Source organism: Grus americana, chromosome 2, assembly GCF_028858705.1.
Source record: "Grus americana isolate bGruAme1 chromosome 2, bGruAme1.mat, whole genome shotgun sequence".
Taxonomy (NCBI): domain Eukaryota; kingdom Metazoa; phylum Chordata; class Aves; order Gruiformes; family Gruidae; genus Grus; species Grus americana.
This window is the reverse complement of record NC_072853.1, coordinates 139424739-139449550: the sequence shown is the minus strand read 5'-3', so window position 1 is coordinate 139449550 and position 24812 is coordinate 139424739. Positions and strand designations below refer to the sequence as shown.

General features: G+C 35.0%; 1 protein-coding gene across 1 annotated transcript in view; it reads left to right on the top strand.

The window, feature by feature from the left end:
* Window positions 1–24812, top strand: part of PHF14 (PHD finger protein 14) — a 168737-nt gene that overhangs the window by 21781 nt on the left and 122144 nt on the right. The window contains exons 5-11 of the mRNA XM_054817113.1: window positions 5610–5769; window positions 13388–13499; window positions 15008–15145; window positions 17025–17171; window positions 20760–21030; window positions 21615–21721; window positions 23250–23345. Of these exons, the coding sequence (XP_054673088.1) occupies window positions 5610–5769; window positions 13388–13499; window positions 15008–15145; window positions 17025–17171; window positions 20760–21030; window positions 21615–21721; window positions 23250–23345 (1031 nt within the window). The remainder of the gene's footprint in view (window positions 1–5609; window positions 5770–13387; window positions 13500–15007; window positions 15146–17024; window positions 17172–20759; window positions 21031–21614; window positions 21722–23249; window positions 23346–24812) is intronic.

Below are 24812 nucleotides of genomic sequence, written 5' to 3'. Positions count from 1 at the left end.
CTAGTATAAAAATTTATTTTGCAAAATCATGTACTTTAGTACTCTCAGTTTATTAAATAAAAATACTGTTCTGAATTTATGATGTGTGAGTCTTTATTCTAAACTGTTGGTCCAATTAAGGATTGAATGTAATGTATTTTAAATGCTATGATCTCACAGCAACAGTTTACCTTAAAGTTCATGTTTTCATGATCTTTATAGTAAGATTATATTTCAGAGTATATGTAGATGTATTTAGTGTATGCAGATGTTCTCTTTGGCAAAAAAGTACCCTTCCAGAGAGACAGAGGAACAGATGCAGCCAGGGCAAGAATTAGGTCTCTCTTCCTGTTTCCCTCAGTGGTATAAATTTCAGAACAATTGTTTTAATGGTAGCATTTTAAAGTGTTTGTAGTTTCATTTTAATGACAATCACATGAAAAAATAAGCTATTGACAGAGTACAAGGACTTTAAAATCAGGAAATAAAAAAAAGTTTGTTTTCTGTATAAAATGACATACATTCAATAGACAACTTGGCCGTAATCATAATATGTAGATGCAGTTTGTGGAACAGTAAACGTTGCAAGAGTTTGAACTTCTTGACTTTCATGTGTTAAAATTCATAGGTTAAAATTACACTAAACCAGTTTTATTGGTTAGTGTAAGAGGTATTCAATGAAGTGGCAGACATGGAGTTGTGATACAGTAATCTAAGAATATACAAACATGAAGATTTAATGAACTGTAGTTGAAAAGGGGCTCTCGGAGGTATTCTAAAGATCCAAAATTCAGAATCTGTTGTCCTTTCAGTCTTTACGTAGTCACACCGTCTACACAACTGCAGTGCTTTTAGTAAGAACCTAAATATTACCTCCTGATGTTGCTTGAGAGACTTACTTGTAGTGAGCTCTTATATTGCTTTCTGTTCCAACCCCAACAATTTCCAACAATTCATACAGTAAAGCTGGACAACTGTTTCTTGCTCATCAGCTTAACTGTTTCATACTAGAATGGGATGATTTATCAATCTGCAGCTTTGTATCTGCACATCTATACATTTTAGAGAGTCATAAAAATAATACTTTTAATTTTTTTTTTTAATGGGACTAAAGTAATTCTTTCAGCATAGGAAAAGAAGGCAGACAGTAATAAGTTGAACCTTTATTGTACTCAGCAGTTTTAAGGGTCCTAAAATAATGTACTTAGAGGCAATTGTCTGTTACACATAAAAGAGTATTACTGTGGTGAAAATACAACTGTTTTTAAAAACTCTTGATCTATATATTGTAACTTTTCAGACAGACTTGGAGAAAAGTGCATTTAGATTTTTTTATCAAGTGCATTTTGTACTGTAGGTCTGATTTAATACACAAAAATTCAAATACAGCCATGCAGTAGAAAATCCCCCAGTTTCAACTTAAGGGAAATATAAATCCCTTAGCATAACTATTGTAAGGTTACTTGAAATTGGAAAGCGCAAGCCACTGAAAGTGTGATCTAGAAGTGCAAGTTCATTTTTTTCATTAGTTAGTTAATTGCATCTGCTTGCTTAAATGTGTTTGAGAATCTGTTTATCCACAATGCTGAATTTTGACAAGGTGTATATATAGCATTCTGTTGTTTAAAAACGTGATGTTTATCTGCTTAAATGAGTTTTTCTGTTGGCAGTTAGAGAAAAAATAAAGTCAGCATATTGAGAAATTTTGAAAATTTATTTTTTAAATTTTGACACTGTCGATGCTTACTAGGTGGGCAGGATTCCTTAGCTTTGCCAGGGTTTTCATTATGGTTGCTAGTTAATAACCAGAAAGTTATTATTTCTTGAAAAACTGTAAGATATTGAAGTTTTTTGTTTCTCAGTATGTTGGAACAATTTTGACCTGCTGTGGTTAGGCTGCAGAATTAGTAAACATATGGTACAATAAATAATGTTTATATATATAAGTGAAGCAACTCACAGAAGAGATTAAAGTATTTGTTCTACAGTTAACTACCACATGTGATCAGAGCACTGATTATGGGAGAACAGATTAATATCCTTGCTCTCATTTGAAGTTGGCAGAGACTTCAAACTCTTTCACATGAATGCTATAATGATCTTAGCTTTTCATTGTTCCAAATACACACATTTAGACTGAAATTCTAGGTTTTAGCAAAACTGATATATTTCTGCAATAGGATTTTGTTCTGAAACTGTTCTTGCCTTCATATCTCAATTGAAGTGAAATAAACTGTGGTTTTTTTTTTTCCTTGTACATTTGAAAAACAACCATTACATCTGCTCCTGTACACATCTGGTATCTTAATGTCAAGTGACATCAATCAGGACAAATATATTTTGTCATTGATTTTGTTCTGAGTTATTTTGCTGGTTTTGAATCATGAAAGTTTTATTATTTTAAAATTGAGCTACTAGCAATTTTTTGCTTCATTATATATTTTTGGCCTGCAAGGAACTTTCACTACTAGGTTTTTTTTTTTTAAAGGAATTTAATTATTTTCATATATGTATTGATTTTTTGGTGTCAAAACCACGTGCAAGATTTGTCATCTTTCTTATAGTTTGTAGCTTTGCAGACATTTCATGTATGCAGCTGTTCCACAGATTTGTATTATCCATATGGATATTGCATTGATGAAATTTGACCTCTCCTTTGGTTTCTGTTATCACTTAACAACCCAAAAGCTTCTAATGACTCATTGTAGCAAACAGGAAAAATTCTGGGCTAAAATACTTGTGTATCCTTAATAAAAAATACAGCTTAACAAGTGTTTTCTAATTAATTTTTGGGACTCAGCTCTTCGTTTTGTTAAGTGTTATTAGATCAAATGTAAACTTCTGCTATTGGGTCTCAAGACTTGGGTCGAAATTATTTATGGTGCATTACCTAATTACCTATTTAAAAGTATTGTTTATAAAGCTGAGTTTTGTTCCACTATGTGTATACATTAGTCCTAACTCCTTCTAGAAAGTAAACTCTGAAGACGTATTATGTAGATTTCAGACATGTTTGGTAGCAAACTGAAATTGGTCCATGCCACTACTCAGTCAGGAACAATTACAAAGTACCTTCTCCGAAACTTTGCACTGAAGTTGTTTTTCCTGGTGGTTAAAGGTAACAATTTGATATATGTGGGTATAAAAAGCTACCGCTGAGTGCAGCATTTTTGTTGCTTACATGGCTTTGTAGCAAACAAGGCTTTGTGTTGCAGCTTTGTAGCGTTATTTAACAGTGTACACCAAGCTGACAGCAGTCTTATGGGCTGGATTTCCTTTTCTTCAGCTCTGTTGTGGACAAGACTGTTTTGATGTATTTATCAGCAATGATTAATGGTAATCTAGTCTATTTTCTCCAGCTAATGACCACCCCTTTTGCTGGTTATAACAGTATGGTGTTTAGCTTTTGCTAAATGGCAGTTAGGGAAAAGAGTAAATGCCTCCTTGTATGTTAGAGATCTTAAACTCTTTAAAGCTGTCTCTAAGACTTCTGTACAAATTGGGACCAAAAAAAATTGAGTTAAAAATCCAGAAATTTTTTTTTTATCTACTCGAAAAAAGGACCTGGATTTGTATTGTTATAGAAACCAAGTTTAATGTCAACACAGATGATAAGGATGAAAATAATTGCAGCATGTGTGTGTCATTTTCTAGGAAGAAGGATGAAAAAATAACTAGGTATAAGTTACTGATAAGTATAATAAGGCAGCTGTTTCAGAATGAAAGTGAGACAGTTTGGGGAAGTCACCATTCTAATTTTAGCAGACTGATGGCACTTAGGTTAGAAAAGCAAATTTAATTACTTTCAATTGATGAAGATGCATCAGTGTTTGAAAGAAACTGATTTTATTTTGCCATATGGATTGATGACAGTATTACTGCTTCTATAGCATTAGGTAATTTTTAATAAGTACATTTAGAAAAACATTAATACATTAAGAAGTCTGTAGGAATTATAAAAAGCTTAATTATTCATCAAATGATATCAAAGGGCTGTGTGTTTGTACGTTAATGTACCTGCTTAAAAGTAGCTTTACTGGCATGTATTCAAGATTGCGTTAGTAGAGCTTAACAATGACTTTCTGGAATACTTCTTAAAGCTGATGCCACATTATAAAGAAAATGGAGTTACCTTATGTGTGAACTATATAATCTTTTATATACTTAATGAAACTTGTCTGTGAATGCACTTCTGCACATTACTTGTCCTTTGATTGTGGAATACTTTTATAATGAAAAGAAACATTCTGGCTTCTTATTTTAATTCTTATTGATGAACCTCATTCTGTAATCAAAGACTATATTTCTTAAATGATTCCTACAGTGTTATTGCTTATTTCCTGAATGTAGCTTTAGTTTACTACGCAGAGCTCTGTTTCTGTCAGTAGGGGAGTTAGAGCACCGACACTATTTTATTACAGTCAGTGGGTAATGAACCAAAGTAACAAATCATGTTGCTATTTAATTGCAGAATTCAGTAATTTAACTGTTCTGCAAGCACAAATGTTGACTTGATCACTGTATTTGACAAATAGCTGAATTTAATCTTTTAGTAAAGTCTCTACTGTGTTTTGAGTGTTGACAATGAAATCATATTTTTGTCTTTCTGAATAACAGATAAATGTTCAAAATGTGGCATATGCAGAAATACAGTTTTGTGGTGATAAGCTTTAAAATCTTCCTTTTTGTCATTTGCAGCAGTAATAATACTACTGTTATTCTTGTGCAAAATTTAAATAACAAGCTTCTAAATCACTTTAAAAATACTGTTTTCCTGAATTTGTGATTATTAACGATCATAAAGAATAAAGTGGATATACTAAAGAGGAATGGAGAAACTGAATGATTGAGTCTAGCCATAATTTAAAACCAGGTAAAAATAAGAATGCTTAAAAAAAATTAATATACTTCATCAATCACCAGTGTGGTTTCTCAAAACTGTCAGTCTGTGCTCTGCAAACTATACTTCAGTTTTGAAGTTATAGAATGTCTTTCAAGCTCAGTCCTACAACCCCTAAAGTATGCAAATAGTGGGTTTATGTATATTCTCTTTTAGTTGATTTGGCTGCAGAATGCATGTAGAGTGCATGTTTGTTGACTGGATACTACTGGCATAATCAACCTCTAAAATGACCCAACAACACCCCCCCCCACCAATAATGTTCATTTTCAGAGTAGGGAGAAGGAGAATGATAGGAATATCCAAGAGAAGCCTGCAAATGCTCACAAATTCCTTAGCTAGTTGCATTTAACGTGAAATATATTTCTTTATTTGAAAAAATGCTTTGAGATTTTCTCAGTCTTTGTTGGTTGTTTTACTTTCCTTCTTAATGGATAGTCTGGAAGAAGTGTTGCTAAATGAATAAAGTAAACCAGCCTTTTTCTTCTTGTTTTTCAGTTGTAATCTAAGACAGTCACATAAAATAGATCACTTCTTAGAATTAGAAACTCTTCAAAAATGTAAATTTTCCACTAAAGATAATCTTTGCAAAAATATTGTAAGCTTTCTTGAGGCTCTCAGTATCATTCCTCTGAAGGTATATGTGTGTATGTTTCCTGCTGAAATCATAACTGACAACTGTCTGCTTCTACAGTTGTCTTACACTGGTCTTCGTTTTTCGTGTGTGTAGGTTGCTATGGTGTTGATGGAGAGAGTGACTCTATCATGAGCTCAGCTTCAGAAAATTCCACGGAACCTTGGTTTTGTGACGCTTGCAAATGTGGTGTGACACCTAGTTGTGAATTGTGTCCTAACCAGGATGGGATCTTCAAGGAGACTGATGCAGGCAGGTAAGACTGAAGTAGTGATGTTTTCAATTTGATGTTATCTTACATTTAAAAGATTGAGTTTTGCCCTAGTCTGTTCCTGTAGGTGACCATGTCATAAATTAAACTTTGTTGTTGCTATCCTCTGTCTCTCACCTCACTTTTGAGTTGGGTGCACTTTGGATAGTCAATCACCTAACTTTTTGTATGCTCCTAATATTCTTCATGCCCATTGTAATATTAGGAAGATGTTGTCTTAAGATAAATTTGAGCATGAAGATTTATGGACCTGTGAGCAAAAGATGTACCTAAGTGAAACAAAGATCACCATTTACTTCAGGGACTGATAAATCCTGTTCTTCAGTACAAAGTCACCATGTATTGCTATATGTATATAGGTGTCTTAGTGGATATACTAGAAGGTCTTTCTTTGTTCCCTTGAACTACTTGTGTGGTGCATCTTTTTAAAGAAAAAATCCATACTATTTAAGGTGATGGGAGTCTTGAAAAAGACTTTGTTTGTTTGCATCAGGAATGCAGTATACATTTAAACAAAAAGGTTCCCTGTATGGAGAGAGTTAATACACTGTAAACTCTTACTGGGTATTCAGACATCTGCAAGGATAATGACATGAAAGACTTCTCTCACATAACCAATGGCTTGAACTATTGACAGCAGGGACTAGGGATTGGAAACTTAACAAAAATTGTGTAGTTGTTTTGGGTTTGCTTAAGCTGGGAGGTTGCAGTGAGAAAAGCAGGGTTTGAGTCCCTTGAGCCTCACTGCTGAATACTAGTATTATGTTCTAGCAAAGACAGCTGGTGTGGCTGGTCACAGTAGTTCTCTGACAGTGACTGAGCTTGTAGTGTTCAGTATCTGCTGTCAGCTACTGTAGAATTTGAGCATGTGTTCTGCTAGTTCAATTTAATCAGCTGCCAGAAAGCTGCATTTTATGCCTTACTAGGATTGTGCTTCTTTCATGGTTAGTCCTGAAGAGTAGCAAAACACCAAAGTTCTCTTCTTTAGTTAATAATGCCACAAAAAAGAATGATGAAGCTTGCAGCAGAGGGGGAAAACACCTTCCAGACTTCTTGTCGTATTGAACTGGGAGAAGTATGTGGCCATTGGGAGAATCAAAGCATGTGCTCCATTTCAAGGAAGGAAAAGTAGCCTTTATCCTTTCTGTAGTATTCTGCTTCATGCAAGGTAATGTCACTGCAATCTTGCACAGACTCTGCTCAAGTCTATTCACTTTCAAATAAGATGGAAGTGGGAGGACAACCCCATGCTTCTTTTTAGGAGAGCTAAGGACTGAATGTCACTGATGTTAGGTGATGGGGAAAAAAATATTGAAGATGTGCTAAAAAGTATTCAGACAGGCCTAGTATGTTATGATTATTTTGAATGATGAAAATTATGTTCTTGATTTTTGAGAGTGTACTTCACTTCTGATAATTTCCAGCCAGAGATGGGCTTTTTAGCATGGAGTTCGGGTCTAATTTGAGAATAAACACATTAATGTGATGTCTTCCATTCCTGCCATATTTGTAAAATAAATTAAGATGTCGATATTAATAGTAATTAATTTTCTACAGTAAAGAAGAGAGCAGAATTATCAGTGATATCTGATTTATGGCTGCTGTTACTGTTTTTTGGTGGGTTGTCTTTGGTTTGTGGGGGGTTTTTTTGTTTGTTTGTTAGACCATGACAACTGAGTTCTTTTTCCATACATTTTACAGTTATATTACCACACGCCTGCAATTTATATACAAAGTTTTCAGATGCTGGGCCTGTTACAAGCTTTTCATTGATTATGTTAACATGGGATGGCAATAATTAGTTGGTAAGACTGCTCAGAGGAAAGAGAAGCTTTCTTAATCCTGTTTGAATGTATCTGAGATATGTCTGCAGACTCTTATATTCGTATGTCTTACTGATAATGATGGATGAGTTGGAAAAAATCCAGTTGAATATTCAGTATTAGTACAAATTCTTTAAGTACTGTAAAATTCAGAAATGTCAACATGTGTTACTGTAAAACCTTTTGTGTTTTTTAATATGAATTCATAGTCACATTACTATTTACACTTAGGTATATATTGTAGAACAACATCTTTTGTACTAGCAAATCACAAAATATAACAATGTCCTTGCTCTTTCTTCACCCTCTGGTTTGTAGTGGTCTTCGTGGTTTTTCCTACTCATTGTGAAGAGTTCCCTAGTTAGACTTGCATAAATGCAAGGAAGTGAGTTAAAATGAAGCAAAAGTTTAATCTTATATGTGTTAGTAAGCTTTTTTATGTTATTGTTTAAGTATACAGCTGTCTTATAATATATGCATAAGCATATCCCTATCTGTCTTTACTTTTTATTCCCCTTCCCCCCCCTTAGTTCTTTAGTATTTGCTGTATTTTATTTTTTTTTTTTTTACTTTCCAGTCTTATACAGACTTTACTGTTGCTAATACTGTAATGATCTGGTCCTGCCATCATTAAAAGCTTAGCAGATCTCGGGATGATGTTTTGGAAAGCTTTTTTTGACATGCTGTGTTGTCTGTCTTCAGAAAAGTAAATATGGTATTAAAATGTTGTAAGTTGATTCAAGTTTTGGGGATTAGATTGTACATGCCCTTGTATTTCTCCCTTAGTTTGTCTTTTTTCCTGATAGCAAAAATGATTTGAGTTTGTGTTGGGAATAAAGAGATAACGAGGGTATTCATAACACTGAACTTTGACCATTGCATGAAGACACTAGCAATAACCTTTGGAGGCATCTACTTTTCTCCACTGAATATACATTTTAAAGATATACATACAGCATGTAAAAGAAATCTTTTTTTTCCCTTCATGTCTTCTACATGCATCTTAGGGGAAACGATGAAAGTAGAAGAAAATACTGTGGTATTAAGAAAAAAAAGTTACACAAGTGAGTCAGGATTTATAGTGGATAATTTTGACCCCATACTTTTTAAATATTTTGGGGATTCAGATCCTCATTTTCTGATTTTAGGTTGGACAGTGTCTGTGCATCTCCCTTATAAAGCTGGTACACAATTAAACAAATTGTACTTCCCAGTTTTGTTTTCTATTTTAATAATAGTGCTACTGTATGGAAAAAATCTTTTTAAAGACTAAAGTCAATTGTCTAACAGTTAGGAAATGTGAGAGTCAATATCACCTGGCAAATTTTATTTCAGCCTTTTTATTCCCATGTTCTGTAAGGCGGTATAAGCACTATATATGTAATTTCCCATATAACCCTAATAGAAACTACAGTCAGCATTTTAAAAATTGCTTAAATTTCTTCTTGTAAATTTGTAGTATGCTTTTGGTTAATGTGGAAGTGTTTCCTCTGTGACACTGGTTCTCTGTGCAGAAGCACATGCCTGCTTTGGTGATTGTGGGCATTAACACAATAATTTATTATCATTATTATTGTATTACTACCTGCTAGATAATGTGATATGGCTATTGTGAATAAATATAACTTTATTCTCCCAGATGAATAGAGCTTATGTACTAGAAAAAACAAATACTAACTACCATCTTGTGCTCTCTATCTATCACATGTTTACAAATTTGAATTCTCAAGGATAATGGGGCACTACAGACAACGTGTAGGGTCTTGGGGCAGGCACTGTCCATTATGTTTTCATTGTTCTCTGCAACCCAATTTAGTTCAATTCTTGAAATACTAGCAGAGAGAGACTACTGAATAACAGAATCCTTTAGCTTACTATTGCTCTCTGTCCCCTTACCACCTTTTTGAAAGAAATTCTTCATATGCATCGGTGCTGGAGATTACACAAAGGCAAGACCAAACCTATTCAGTTTCTCTTCATAGTCAAGTTGGAAAAATTTCTCTGTTCCTATGTGAAAGGTGAATCATTAGAATAATGAGGTGCTTAATTCTCAGCAGAAGCCTTTTCACATTACCTCTCAGTTTCACAAGCATAAATGTGAATTTATGAAATTTTATTTCTCAAAATGCTGTTATCCAAGAACATGAATTCTGTCCTTGTTTCGGTATGGAGTTTTCTTCCCTAATCAACATCTGTCATCATTGCTCCAAGCTAAATGGATGGTAAAGTAACAAGGAAGATTATTCTTCTTTGATTACCCAATTTGTCTTAATTACAAGCTTCTAAAACATGTGCAGCTAAACAAATGAGCAGGAAAATATTTAGAACTGGTATTAAAAGCAGCTGAAATTGCTTCAGCTGTGAACTTGACTGACTTGTGTATGTTTTTTAATAAAGATTCAAGTCTGAGTTCACATATAGGTGGTTAAAGAAATGAGGCACTTGTGTGCCAATCACACTGAAATGGCAGTTTAAATCTGTAATACTGTAATACTTGGGTGACATGTACTAAAACATTTTGAGAAGGTCAGTGTGAAGCAAGCAGCCAGCTGTTGGGTTTATCATAGATAAACTCCTACAGAGTGCAGCAGCATTTAATACACCAGTGGAGCATGAAAAAACTGTGCAAATTAAATTGAGAAGCAGCTGCTTGTAGAAGATGTGTATCTTTATATTGAACTTTGGAGGGTACATTTAGGAGTCTGTATTAAAACTTACTATCAAAAATCTCCAACCAGAGCCTTGGATTTTTGTTAAGAATAGTGATTGTGAAGATGTGTAACTTCTGTTTATACAAACTTGTTCTATATAACACGTGTTAAATCGATGGAAGGATATAGAAAAGAAGCCCTACAGAATTCAGATGGTTTTTATTTACAAACAAGCAGTCTCTTTATCTCAAGGTTATAGGTCTCATTCTGTGTGTGGTATTTGCTTTAAAAAAAAAAAAAAGATATTTTGATTCCATTCGAAAATGAGTAGAGTATGCGCATTTAAATGAGGTATTTATTTTAGTAAATGCATAATATTTACCAAAATAGACATTTATGCACACACATACACTTTTTTGTAGAAGAATATTTTGTAAAGGTATGGTAGTGATTTAAGCCAAACGATTGCCAGTCGATACAGGGTGGAAGGGCAGAGCTGGTACCGGGTGCTCCATTGCTCCCCTGCAGGAGTATCTCGTGCCTGCGCTGCTTTTGTGGGGAGGCAGGCAGAAGATGCACTTTTCATATAGTAATGAGAAGAATCTTATTTTTTGCATATAACATTGTATTAAGTTAGAGGGTTGTGCTGGCATGCTGGAGTGTTTATCCTGTAATAAAAACAGTGATGAGCTTTACTCCCTATCTGAGCAGCCAGAAGTTTGGCAGACCACTTGAGTATCTCATCTTGTTCTCTGGCAGCTGGCATGCTGTCATATTTGTACCATGTTATTTAAAGACAAGGTTGTAACTCATCTTTAAACTTTAAATTTTCTTTCAGTCTTCCAATAGTTGACAGTGCTGTGACCAAACCGTTCTGTGGATGTGGAGAACCCTAGTAAAATCTGTAAAGACAAAGCAATGCAGTTGTTGCATGTAAATGTGTATTTGGGATAGACATTCTTCTCTTTCATGTTTTAAAGGAAATTTACCACTTAGTATCTCAAACCTGAGTGATTTAACAGTAGGGTAAGAACTTGTTTCCAAATACATAGGTGAAAAGAGTTGTCAGTTGTGACACTATGGATCAGTCAGTGTTGTGACTTAGGTTGGATTTACTGAGAAATTTCTTATAAAGTGAGTTAATGACCTCTAAGTAGTGTCTTACTGATACTGGGATTTTTCTGTCATCCAGTTATTATCATGGAGTATTTTTTTTGAAAATGCTAAATAAACAGTCTGTCCACCAATTTTGTACATTGCAAGATTATTATTTTCTTTTGTAAAGACTTAAATGTATATATATATTTGAGCATGCTACTAAACCTTTAATATCTTGCTTTTTTGGAATTTCTGTTTGCATATATAAGTCATATACCATTAACATGAAACTTAATAATTCTGAATATGATAAATTCCAGCATTGTAGGTCTAAAGGACCACTGATGAGAAATGTTCTGATTTGGGAAACATGGGAAATCAGGGTTACATGTAGCTCTTGATTAGTATAACCATCAGCTTCAGTATTTCTCTCATCTGTAGACAGCCAGTTAATAACAGGTTAATAAACATGCTGTTTAAGTGCAGCTAAAACCGGGATCTTATTGCTGTGGTCCCAGTTGAATTTTTTTTATTGACACACAAAACAAAGAGGAGGGAGAGGAGATAGGCTAAACGGTGGTAGAAGATTGGAAGAAAAGAGCACAGCAGCAGCTTTAAGTAGGTGGTAACAGGTGTGTGCTGAACCCCTGGTATTTAGGGAGATTGGAAAATTGCAGTATGTGGGTAATGAAAGAGCCAGGGGAAAAAGTGTTTCTGGCATCATGATGAGTCTTCTTGAATACAGGGAGTAGAAGAGGACCTATTAGAATAGAAGTTTTAGTCTTCAGTAGTGATATATAAAGTGCTGAATTAACATAGTTGCTAAGGGTCAAACACAGGATATTTCAGCGCAGTTATGTCTGAAGTCTCTAGTTGTATCCTATGTCATCTGGGAGTTTGTGGGTTGAAAGTGGTAGATACCCACCTCTGCAATTGTAAGGCTGTTTTCTTGAATGTTTTAAGATAACAGAAAGTAGCAATCTTGACCTTCTGTCTATGACAGTTTGTTCCTACCTAGTGACTTAGCAAGGGGTAGCAAATAATTTCTGGAATTTTGATACAGAAAGATTATTTTGGAGAGCATCACTGTGGTTTTTAAAATAGTTTGTCTCAGTTGATTTGAGTTGTGCATGCTGCGTAGAATAGATTTTGAGTTTGTCACTAACTGTTGGTTTGTGACAATGAGAGTTGGATCTTTTAGAAAGTGTTCATTACATAAGAAGAAAACGTGTCTTCTGCTGCAAGGCTGTCTTTTTGTAACTGAGAGCTTCAGATCATGAAGATGTCTGTCAAAGGCAGACTTGAGGCTGAAGCCTTTACCATTGTGTTGTATTTAATTACTAGACATGGAGGTCCAGATTCATGCTGTCTCATTTTATGCCCCTCAGGGCTGAAGATTTAGACCTATTACCCTCCAGTTTCTTTATGGCCAGTGAAGAAGAGCACACCTAAGTAACAGTCTGTTCATCTGAGTTTGATAGGTATTTCTGTAATACAACTCAGGTATGTTTACAACTGAATAAGCTCCTACCCGTGTTGCTTAAAACTAGTTAGTTTTGGTGATCCTAACAGGTGTAACTCTAACAGTGTTATAGGTACTTCATAGCTATACGTCTAGAGCTCAGTGTTGCTGTGACTACCTATAAAATTTTGTTCTTCCTCTTCCACCCCCTGCCCCATCATGAAAGTATCCATCTGCCATAGCTTTATAAGTAATATCAAAATCTTCATGTATGTTTCATGTTGCATAAAAAGTGTGGAGCCCTATGTGAGAGCCATCAGAACAGAAGGGTGATGGTAGCCCAGCCCTTGATCCAGACAGGCAGAGAATCCCAGTGGCTTTGCTCTGTGGTTCAGTGTGTGAGCTGCTGAATTTCAAAGATGCATTCTCTCCCTGCTAATGTACTTTCCTTCAAAAGCATTCTTCTAGCACCTGTAACGTTTACAAGGCACTTTGAAAACTGCAAATGGTGAGTATAATATAGGAACAAAGTGTCGATAATGGTAACCTAATTTTATCTGCTGTTTTAGGTGGGTCCATATTGTTTGTGCCCTCTATGTTCCAGGAGTGGCATTCGGAGATATTGACAAACTGCGGCCAGTAACGCTTACAGAAATGAATTATTCAAAGTACGGTGCCAAGGTAAGCTTAGAAGGGATGTACTGCCTATGAGTAGCTTTGTTTTACATTTTTACGTATAGTAGAATAACGTATATCTTCCCAACTTTATTTTTTCTTGTTTATAACAATTGCAGTGAAGTTCAGGACTAAAATTGAGATGAAGTTTGTTTGTGGTTGTTACACCATTGCTCTTCCCTCCCTCTTTCTTTCTGTTTTCTTTACTACTGTTGTCCGTAATTTCTGTCACTGTTTTCATCCTGATTTCCCTTATTTTTTATGTGGGTGCTAATTACTTTCTTTTAAAGTCAGTTAGTGGCAAATTGCCAAAATGTGGATGGAAAGTGAAGAGGATTTATGGGATGCGAAATGGAGAAACGGAAGGTTAGGTTGATTAAGAAAGCAACAGATGTATATTCAGTAGGAATTACTTTAGGGTCTATATAATTATAAGCTAGAATGCATACAAAAAGGTTGTTGCAAAGCAGTATTTAAAAAAAAAAAAACACAATGACATGGAGCCTTCAGCTTGAACAGAAAAATAGTTCTAAAATTAACATGGTTTTACATGTAAACGTGTTCAGTCCAGGTCAATACACAAACCGTACAGAACACCATTGCAATGGGCAGAGGACAGCACTCAGCAATTTGCTAAATACTGTTTCTGTAGCTAATGGGGACAATATGGAGAGGCCATATCTATCAGGCTAACGTGAGGGAAGGTGCTTATAGTCCTGCTGCCTTAATGCTTCATTTCTGCATGGTCAGTTTCATTTCTTTGAATGTCAATTTGTCAAGTCGAATACTAAATGAAAAGATATCTAGTACATTTTTAAAAATACATATAATATATAAAATAAATTAAAACACTTTGGATTGCCTGTGTGCAACATACTTGTATCAGGAGCATGTTCAGTATGGGCCTGCTGAAGCATTTAGCATGGTTTAGAAATGTTTGTATAAAAAAAAGTTGGAGCAAGCTGCCAAAGCCCCACAAACTGTGGTTTCAATGAGTCATGCATTTTTTTTTTTTTATTAACATGAGTGATGTCTAGGAGTAGGGCTAAGAATTTAGGCATACTTTATTACTGTAAGGTGAAAGTGAACTGCACAGATGAGGACTCGTTACTCTCACAGAGCTGTAAACAAACACTGTTTTCTGTATGAAGTGTGAAAGTAACAACTTAGCTACATTTTCCCCCTACAAAACCAGATTAATATTCTTTTTCACTTCATTTCTTATCTGTTATGTGTTGCTGTTGCACAGCTAAAGGGTGCCCTTTTAGGGGTAGCGTATGCAGTGTTTTGAGTTTCTTCAATCACTGAGTTTCCTTTGCCATTTCTTTCTGTTGTTTAACTTTCTGCATGGAGATATTTTCTCTAGGTGATGCACAGCTTTGCTCTGTATTCGACGTGTGAGAGATTAAGAAATGCATGCCTACCTGTTTGGTTTTATAGGTAAGATGTAAATTATCAAATAATAGGCAAAACACACTTGAAATTTACTGTGGCATTTTCCACTCTTTATAAAGGAATGCAGTTTTTGCGAAGATCCTCGTTTTGCCAGAACTGGTGTATGCATTAGTTGTGATGCTGGGATGTGCAGAGCTTATTTCCATGTGACCTGTGCTCAGAAGGAAGGCCTCCTCTCAGAAGCAGCAGCAGAAGAGGTAGCTATGGAAAGGATAGAATAAAAGAGTTGTATCAAAAGCTTGTGAAGATGACCTGAAATTGTGCCTTTTTTTGCTCACTAACCCTAAGCAAAGTTTTTATAAATTTGTAGCAAGTTATAGGCCGAGTAAAGAGACTGTCCAAGGGAGGGCTCTTTGTTCACCCGATTGTCCAACTCTGAGCACCTTTTGAAAGGGCCTGGAAAAAAGAATAGAGAAGGTTAGCGCAGAAGTTTGCTTAATAGACTATCAGTCAATACAGACATGAATTTTAATTCTAATTCTTGAACTGCACCTAGGCTGACATACTTACCTAGCTGTTTTACTTAGTCTAATAATCTGTTTCATACCAAACAGGACTGTGTTGAGAAATGAACTACATTTCTGATGTCATTTTTTCATGCATGTTTCCCAGTATTTTCTTCAAATTGCAGTACAGGTATATGACTTTCCTTGTGGTAACATTGACCTGAGGAGTCAGAATGAAAAGCAAACATTTGTAACCTACTGATAACTTTTTCATATCTGTTCTTACCATTTTTCTTCCTGTAATATGATTAAAGCAATTTAGATTTGAAGCTCCTACTTCCGAATTAATTTTTATGATATAAGTAGGTTGCCAGATTTCATCCTGATAGGTATCATTTGGATTAAGCCTGTCATGTTCATAGCTGCACAATTTAACTTCTTACTGCTTTAGGAAGTACCACAGGTAACACACAAACAAGCATCACTTGCACTATTGACACGCTTTTGTTTCTGAAAACAGTGGGCCACTCAGTGATTCTTAAAGGAATCACAACATACCTTCTTCTGTGAGATTGATGAATAGGAAGATAGTACAATTTCCTCATTGTTGTGCCCTCCTAATAAATTATGTGTAATGTTGATTCTTCAAACACTGTGTGAATTTCTTCTAGGGATATGTATTTACTTGCCTTCCCACCTTAAGATTTTCTTACATGTTTTCTGTAACCAAAATATTTTTAATCAGGGCCTCACAGAATCTAATTTTAGGGTGCTGCTAATTTTTGGCCATAAGTTGTCACACACTCTAAAAATCTAAATCCAAATAAAATTCATATGGAAAGCCTGTGTAGATTTTATTGGTCTGTGTTTTATAGGTGGAGTAAAGGAAAATTTGATAGGCAAATTATTTATTAATATTTGTATTACTTTATGAAGGAAGACTGCTTTAAGTTCTTGTTAATCTGTAGATTTATGATGATGTTTCTACACTTTTGAAAATATACTGACAATGAAATATACTTCTCAAACACTGTCTCCTAATGGCTCAGATATTTGTAGTCTGCTTGCAAGGTTTGCAAGTGCTGTAAGTTGCTATAAACTTATAGCCGTGATAATGTGCAGATCTGATGGAGGGAAGAGTGAAAAACAGGAAAAAAAAGTCATCTGAGATATATGGGGGATAGCCACCAAGACCATTTGGAAAATCATTTGAGAAAACCAAATATATTGCCTTTTGAATTAATCAGAATCCTTTGTAGGATATAATGCAAAAGATGATGTGGTGAAGCAACAGGAAGTTGACAATAATGTTATATGTTAAATGGATTTGTACTTAGGAATTTCTTCTGCTATTTCTTCTGGGAATGAGATTGAACAGTAGAGAGCTCAATAGTTAACGCATTTAAAAACTTTTAGGATCATGCAGTGAAAACAATGGAAGAACACTTTATCTGGTTAATTATATCAACATGACACAATTGATTCAGAAACATACTTAGTAGTTGTTTTTAAAAGCATGTCTGTTTGAACATGTGAACTGATTGCCAGAATGTTTGTACTGTTCAGAGCCTTTTGGCCTTGTATGTCTTACTTTGTTTTTGTTCCTTCCCCTTTGTTTTCTCTGAAACAGGATATAGCTGACCCTTTTTTTGCTTATTGTAAACAGCACGCGGACAGGTTAGACAGAAAGTGGAAACGGAAGAACTACTTGGCATTACAATCTTACTGTAAAATGTCCTTGCAGGAAAGAGAAAAACAGCTCTCACCAGAAGCTCAGGTATTGTATTCATAACACAGATGTGTCTGTATTAATCATCCATGTTAAACAAGAAAGAAATGGAAAGTGTGGGGAATTGTTATTGTAGTAGGAAATGAAATGTGAAATGTATTGATAGTACATGGCCATTTAACAAAGCAGTGAATTATTTGTAGGTTTTGGTCTCTAAGAACAATTCTCAATAAACTGATTATCAAATAGGGATACCTATGCTTGTCTTTATTGAAAAATCTTTTTTTGTTTGGTTTTGTGGCAAAAAGTTGGTAATTACATTTTCATTATAATTCATAGATTTTGTTTAACATTTTCTTCAAGATTCTTAAAAAAAGACAGCCAGACAGTAAATTACACATATTTCTACATCCAAGTTCCATAAAAATCCACTTTTTTTTTCCTTGAACTTGGCAGAAGAGTTAGCTTGCCTAAAGTTTTTTCTTGTTAGGTCCTTTTTCACTTGTTTGTAGGCCTAAGTAGAATCTTACGTGCTGGGTTTCCTTCATAATAAAGATTTCCTAGAAAAAAAAATTACATCGAGTCTGTACTGCTGAGTGGGAGTTGTCTGAAAATCTTAGGCAAAGTCTGTATCCCTGTGTAGTGGCAGATCCGTGTACAACTGTTAGTTACTGCATAAGCTCAACTTATGAATGTCCTGTTGATAGAAAGGTTTCAATCTTCTGAGGGGATCTGTGTACTTTGATATATTTTAATAACTTTATTATTTTTTCTGGTTCTGAGGGATTTATAGCATACTTTGCTGTCACTGCTTAGGCTGAACGGCATTGTATGGAAAATCATACCGATGTAGAGAAGCAGCTCATCTAAATGAATCCTGCCTAATTTGTTGCAGAAAGTAGCAGATGCTGTAAATAATGGAAGGGAGTTATGGGAGAGAAATAACTACTTTTTTTCTGAAGGGAAACTGTAGTGTAATGATCAGGAAATAAATCTTCATATCATCAAACTTTTGATTTAAAAAAAAAATCATACCTTTCGAGTTCTTCAAAGATCTTTGAATAGGCGAAGAGATTATTAATTAAAAGTGACCAGTGCATTTGAGAAGGAATATGAGCAACCTCTCTCATAGAAGAATTTTGAATAAAATATTTCTATGAGATATGTATTGAGCTTTGTGTAGCTTGAAAACCTGGTTACATAATTCTTGCTGAATACGTTCAGCTCTCAGTTATGTGAAATGAACGTATGTAGTGGAGAAATCACAGTAACATGAATACAGCTCAACATAATGGTAAGTGCTGGTTGTGCAAAATCAGTTTGGGTCCAACAGGGCTTGTTAGCTCTATTTCAGGCATTTGTTATGCAGTGCTGATAATGCTAATAAGTTCCCAGCATTTCCTTCTCTTCCTCCTCTTTCCCCTAAACCAAGACCCTGCAGATTTTTCAGTCTTTAAATTATTTGTATTAAATGTTTAGAAACTGAAAGAATGAGTGCTGAAAACTGCAAGTGGAGTTGCTTGACATGGTGTCATAGGCATCTTGATACAAATTTGATAACTTGCATACATTTTGTAAAACCACTTGATTTCACTATTGATGACTCTGATGTTATATGAGTTTGCATTAGTATTGTTTGTGTGCCCGAGTTTGCGTGGATGGAAACAGACTGGATGCTTGAAAAATACATTTCCATGTCTCGTATGTATTGGGATTTTATGAAGTAATTGTTTGAGTGGTTTCTATGTCTTTAGAAATGCAGAACTGTAAGGTGTTCTTAAGACACACTAGAAATGTCTGACTGGGGAGTTGACACAAAGTATGTACAAATTCATTCCTTGCTTTACCATATGTTGTCTGCATGAGGAAGTTAAAATCCCACCAGTAAATTCAACCATCTTTGTTAAATTAAGATTTTATCTGAGAAATAAGAATCTTGAGGCAGCTTAGTCTGGAAAAAATATTAAGAAATATATATATATATGTATAGTATGTGTATATATCTTATGTACATACAAAAGCTTACTTCCAGGGGAGTTTGTAGACTTAAGTAAGGTTTACAAACATTGGACTACCATAAATAAGTATTCAGTTGTACAAATAATTTATCTGGTATTGTGAAAATGGATTTTTGAGGCACATTTTTGAAGGAGGAAGAAATGGATATTTGATGCTTTGTAGCGCAGGCTGGAATAACTGAGGCAATGGTCTGGCAAGTCCAGGGGCCCAAGAAAGTAAATCCCTCTAAAGAATATAATATGTACAGCTGTCTAAGACTGTTATGGATTGTTGGAAGGTGTTCTACATTGAAATACTTTTTTTTTAATATCATTAAAGGAAATATACATTCTTTGATTAAAGCATATACTTGAGTTCAGGATTCCGTTTAGACATTAGTCATTTTAATCTGTCATCTATTTCTGGAATGAAGCTCTGGGTATACAGTTGTATGACATCTTAAATGACCCCAAATGTTTCAGAACTGAGCGTGTAATTAGTGAAGAAGCATCCTAACTAAGGAAGCTATAAACCATCCTTGGTCCTGCCAGTGTTGAATAAAGCAAGGTGGTGGCTTTAGGTGGATCTGCTGCTTGCTGCTGTGTGTCCAGGAAAAAAGCCCTTCGGGTCAGAGTTGACCTGCAAGCCACATTTGCTGTGTTTCTTGGTCATTAATGTTCAAGATCTAGTAAGGTAACGTGTTAAGCTGTAATATTACCTTCAGCGATGCTATTTGTAATCAGAGATGTTCCTTAACCATACCGTGTATATATATATGCACACTTTTTTGCTTTTGTCTCAGGAGTATCTCATACCATATGGTGGGGCAGTTGGATTAGTTTAGTTTCTTCTTTCTGCAGGCAAGTAAACAACTTCTAACTGATAGTCAGCTGGGGTTTTGCCTCTGAAGGTTTGTAAGTTGATGTCATTTTCTGCTAGAATTGCCTCTACGTGGAGTTCCCGCAAGACAGTGTTTTCCAGCTGTCAGTAACAACTTGATCTTCTGGGGTTGATCTCCCAGATGGTCACAAATATACAGATGTCATCAACGATATATATTGTGAGCTTCTCTTGCCTACTTCACTTCTGTTTGGGTTGTTGTTTTGGCACTTTATAATCAGCTTATTTAACATTTATAAGGAGATAGGGCGTTGAGAAAGGAGTTACTGCAAAAGGATGTCAAATATGGCAAAAATGCTATTCATCAACTTTTATTGCTCATGTAGATACCAATTTAAAGTGTATCTAAACGTATTTTTGATAGATCAGCCAAGGCTTTTCCCAGTAGTGAGTTTTCAGAGTCCCAACAAATTACTATGATTAGATGGGATTGTCTGAAAGCCAGCAGTCATTTGTGTTACTTTCATTGGTGGGGAAATCTCATCAGGAAACCTGTGAATACCTCCAAAACCCAGTGAAAGGACAATGTTATTTGTGTATGTGTTTTGAAGTAAAATCAAATGTCTGAATCAGTGGCTGTTTCTCGAGTCATCGAGTTCAAGAATGAAAATCGCATTGATTAGATTGTGTGGCTTTTAAAATGGAAATAAATTGCGGATGTGTTCCAAAAGGATATAACTCAAAACCAATTTTGAATTGTTCTCTTACGTCTTTAATTTATGGAATTCTTTATTGCAGGCTCGAATCAATGCCAGGCTGCAGCAGTACCGTGCCAAGGCGGAGCTGGCACGCACCACCAGGCCTCAGGCCTGGGTTCCCAGGGAGAAGCTACCACGACCACTTACTAGCAGTGCTTCAGCCATACGTAAGCTTATGCGCAAAGCTGAGTTAATGGGAATTAGTACAGACATTTTTCCAGTGGATACTTCAGATACTAGTTCCAGTGTTGACGGAAGAAGAAAACATAAGCAACCAGCTCTCACTGCTGATTTTGTTAATTATTACCTTGGTAAGAATAAAAATTGCATATTTTTCTCCATGAAAAATTATTGCTTTGCTGTATCTGTACTGTGATGATTCGTTGGCTTTTTTATTTTATTTTACTTGTATTTCTTTGTTATTAATAGATAAATATGAATTATGAATTAAGATCCGATATATGATTGCTTGATATCTGTATTTACACAGAAAGTTAGTGATTTTTTTAAAAAAGACATTTCAGAAAAGAAGAAAATTTCAGATAGAAACAGGAGGCAGTGTCTTTGGTAAGAATGGAGTAGAAACTTAGGTACATTTGGTGTCATTTTTTTTTCTTACGTTTTCCTCCTTTTCTCTGTGGAATGGTGTGATTTTGTCTTTGAGACTGTTCGATAGGTGACTGATCAAAGCTCACCATTTAAATAACTATTAGTTATGCAGCAGAAAATAAATGTTATGACTGTTCATTCTACTCTGTGTAATAAACCTATAGGCTACGGTTTTGTGGTTTTGTGTCGTTACGGTTTTATGCTTTTCATTGCTTCACTTTTTTCAGTGCATAAAACTTAAAAATATAGCCAAGGATAGGAAATAATGTGATTTTCTTTTAAATAGAGAGAAATATGCGCATGATTCAAATCCAGGAGAATATGGCTGAACAGAAGAATATCAAGGATAAATTAGAAAATGAGCAGGAAAAGCTTCATGTGGAGTATAATAAGGTGAAGAAAAAGGGGATAATAAACCGTTGTACTGTTTTTAGTATTGCTGCTGTTAACTTTGATAGCATTTTGCTTTCCAAACAAAATGACTTGGAAAGCAAGATACAAACCATTCTTTCTTTAAAAGTAATATTTAAAAATATATTTCTTCCTGTAAAAATATTCTGTGGTCCAACCTCCTTCCACACAGGCAGAATTAACTTCTAAAATGTCATATGTTGGCTGGGCACTAGCTCTTTAACTGACCCCACTCAGAGCTCCAGTAACAAATTGCACATGGACAGACAGGTCCCTCTCATGAGTTAGCTGTGTTTTCTTTTTTTCATTCTTTGTATGCATTTCATTTGAGACTTTGAGACAACTTTTGAGACTCTTCTCCCTCTCTCTCTCTCTCTCTCTGTGTTTTTGTTTTGCTTGCCTGTAGTTCTAGATTGTTTTTGAACCTGCTTGGTTCTCTGTTTGGAACCCTACTTGATTATTGGGTATCTAGGATTGTCAGAGTGTTTGTTTATTTGTTTATTTATGTCAACTCCAACTCCAGTTGTGTTCATTGTAGATTTAATAACTTGGCTAATTTTTCAGGCTGAAATAATCAATATTCACATGTCCATAGTGTCTTCTGAGTGGTTTGAGTAGAGGAAATTTGGGGCCCATAAATAATGGCATTGTTCCCCCAAAATGTTGCTAATGTAATTATTTTATTAACTCATCATCATGGTTAAAAAAGCATTTTGTGTTTTAATTGCATTTTTACTAAATAATTTTTTCTTTATTTTAATCTTTAAATATTTTGAAATGGAACATAGAAATACTCTATCTTTTGTGACAGATGACATGCTACCATTCTTGCTGAATTCAGCAACCTATCAAGTGATGGTTAGTGATGACAAAAAAATAGCGTTACTAATTCTTAAACTGTTGGGTATGTGTTGTAAATGAGAAAATACAGAAATGAAGCAGCACATCTTTGTGAACTGTCCAATAATGATAGAGGAAGGATACTGTGTGTGGGGGTTTTAACTAGATTACTAGGTTGTATATGCTGTGTGGTAATGAATAGTTACTTCCAGAAGAAAAAAAAACAACTTTTTTTTTCTGCTTCCATCCTTTAATAAATTATATCTTTCTATGAGAGTGAGTGAATGTTCTTTGTTAATGCAATACAGAGCTTTAATTCATTTAAGTGGTTACTTCTTGTAATCTTGTTGCTTAAGTAGTATGGACAACACATACAAGATGTTGTTGTCTTTTAGTTTTGCTTTCTGGTTGACTTCATGAAACCTTATTTTCATGCTGAAATGCTTCAGATCATCTTTACAAAACAGGTGGCTGCCCAGGTTTTCATTTTAGTTCCGTTAAATTGCTGAATGATTGCACTGGTCTCAGCTATATTGACATGAGTTCCATTGCTTTTTAATCCCACACTAAAGTAATGCACCCTAGATAGGTAAGAGGTTGAATAAATTTTCTTAAATAACTCTTAATGGATTTTCATATCTGTTGATTTTTTTTGTCTTTAACTTTTCAGTTGTGTGAGTCCTTGGAAGAGCTACAAAATATGAATGGAAAACTGAGAAATGAAGGGCAAGGCATTTGGGCTCTGCTGGGTAGAATCATTGGACAGGTTGGTTGGGTTCTTCCCCCCTCTTTGTAGTTCATAGGCAGACCTGGTTTTCCAAGAACAGGCCTTTTTGTTTCTGTTTGTTACTTCTATGGCCAAATAAATTGTTTTGATCAGATCCAGGCTTTACTCTGGGGATAATGTTTCCTGATTGAAATATCTAGACTTCTGCAAACCACCTACTGGGAATCTGTAGCTTAATTTTGTTGTTGTAATAGTGATCTTGTTTGCAAAATTCTTTCATTTGGTATAACTGATTGACCTGTCATTTCTGATGAACCATACCATGAAGCATGAGTTAATCCTACCATTTTTGTCTCCACATTGTCTTTAGTTTGTAGGCTTCAAATGATATGGTAACTCTTCATAGCTTTTGTAAGATAGAAATCTTTAAAACTGCAGTATGGATGTGAGGTTTTTTAACTGGACAGAGCAGAATATTTTGGTCAAATGAATATAAATATCTAGGAGAAAAGAAGATTTGGATTACTTCTGTTGCCAGCAATTATCTTTGTTCTCATTGATACACATGGAGAAAAGAGAGAAGTACAGATTCTCGCCATGTTTTGATATTTGTTTTATGTTAAAGGTATTAAATGGCAGTGGACATTTTAGATGTCAGAGAGAGACTGAAATGATTTCCAATTATGGTTTGAAGATTGAAGAAACTGTTAATTGTGAAAATGCAGACCCAATTAGGTCACAATCGTGTCGTGCCCTTTGGTACTGCTGAGTTTGTGCTGCTGTTCAGAAAATGAAGCTTACCCTTTCTTTATGCAGCAGTAGTTCTTAAGGTATGCTAGCTTCTCCTGGTTCTATTTGTCCGCCTATCTTTCCTACTTCTGAAGAAAGATTCTCACGTAACGTATCTTTTGAATCACGATTGTGGTTTTTTCCCCTCTTTTTTAAAATGGCTTTGAGTAAGTATTCGCAAAGATATTTCCAGCTACAAATGTTACTAAATTAAAAAAAAAAGAGGAAAAGTTAAATAGAATTCATTTGCACAGCTTGCATGACATTTTTTTTCCAGTTGGTTGAACAGATGCAGACCCACGGGGCTGCTGAGAAATGACTTTGATAGATGGTTGCTGTCTGAGAAGCTAGCATGCTGCAGATTAGTAGAAACCCGAAGAGAATCTCATCTGCTTTGTGGAAGGCTTGGTCCAATAAGATAATTTTTCTAATTAACCTATCGAGCACCAATGTAGGCAGGGATGTTGGGGAAAATAAACTGCCTCAGTCGTCTTCTGTCAGTTTTGTGAATTTGCCTTTGCTTGTTTCAGCTACCTAGACAAATGCATCCTTGTCCCTCCCTCTATTTGAAGCTTGAAGAAAAATTTTAAAAGCTAGTTTTTCATGTGTTTATTTATTGAATTGAAAAAAAACCTAGTATAACATTATTTTATCCCAGTATGATTTTGTAATATAAACTTCTGTAGTTATTCTTGTCTGCAAAATAGCTAGCTAAGC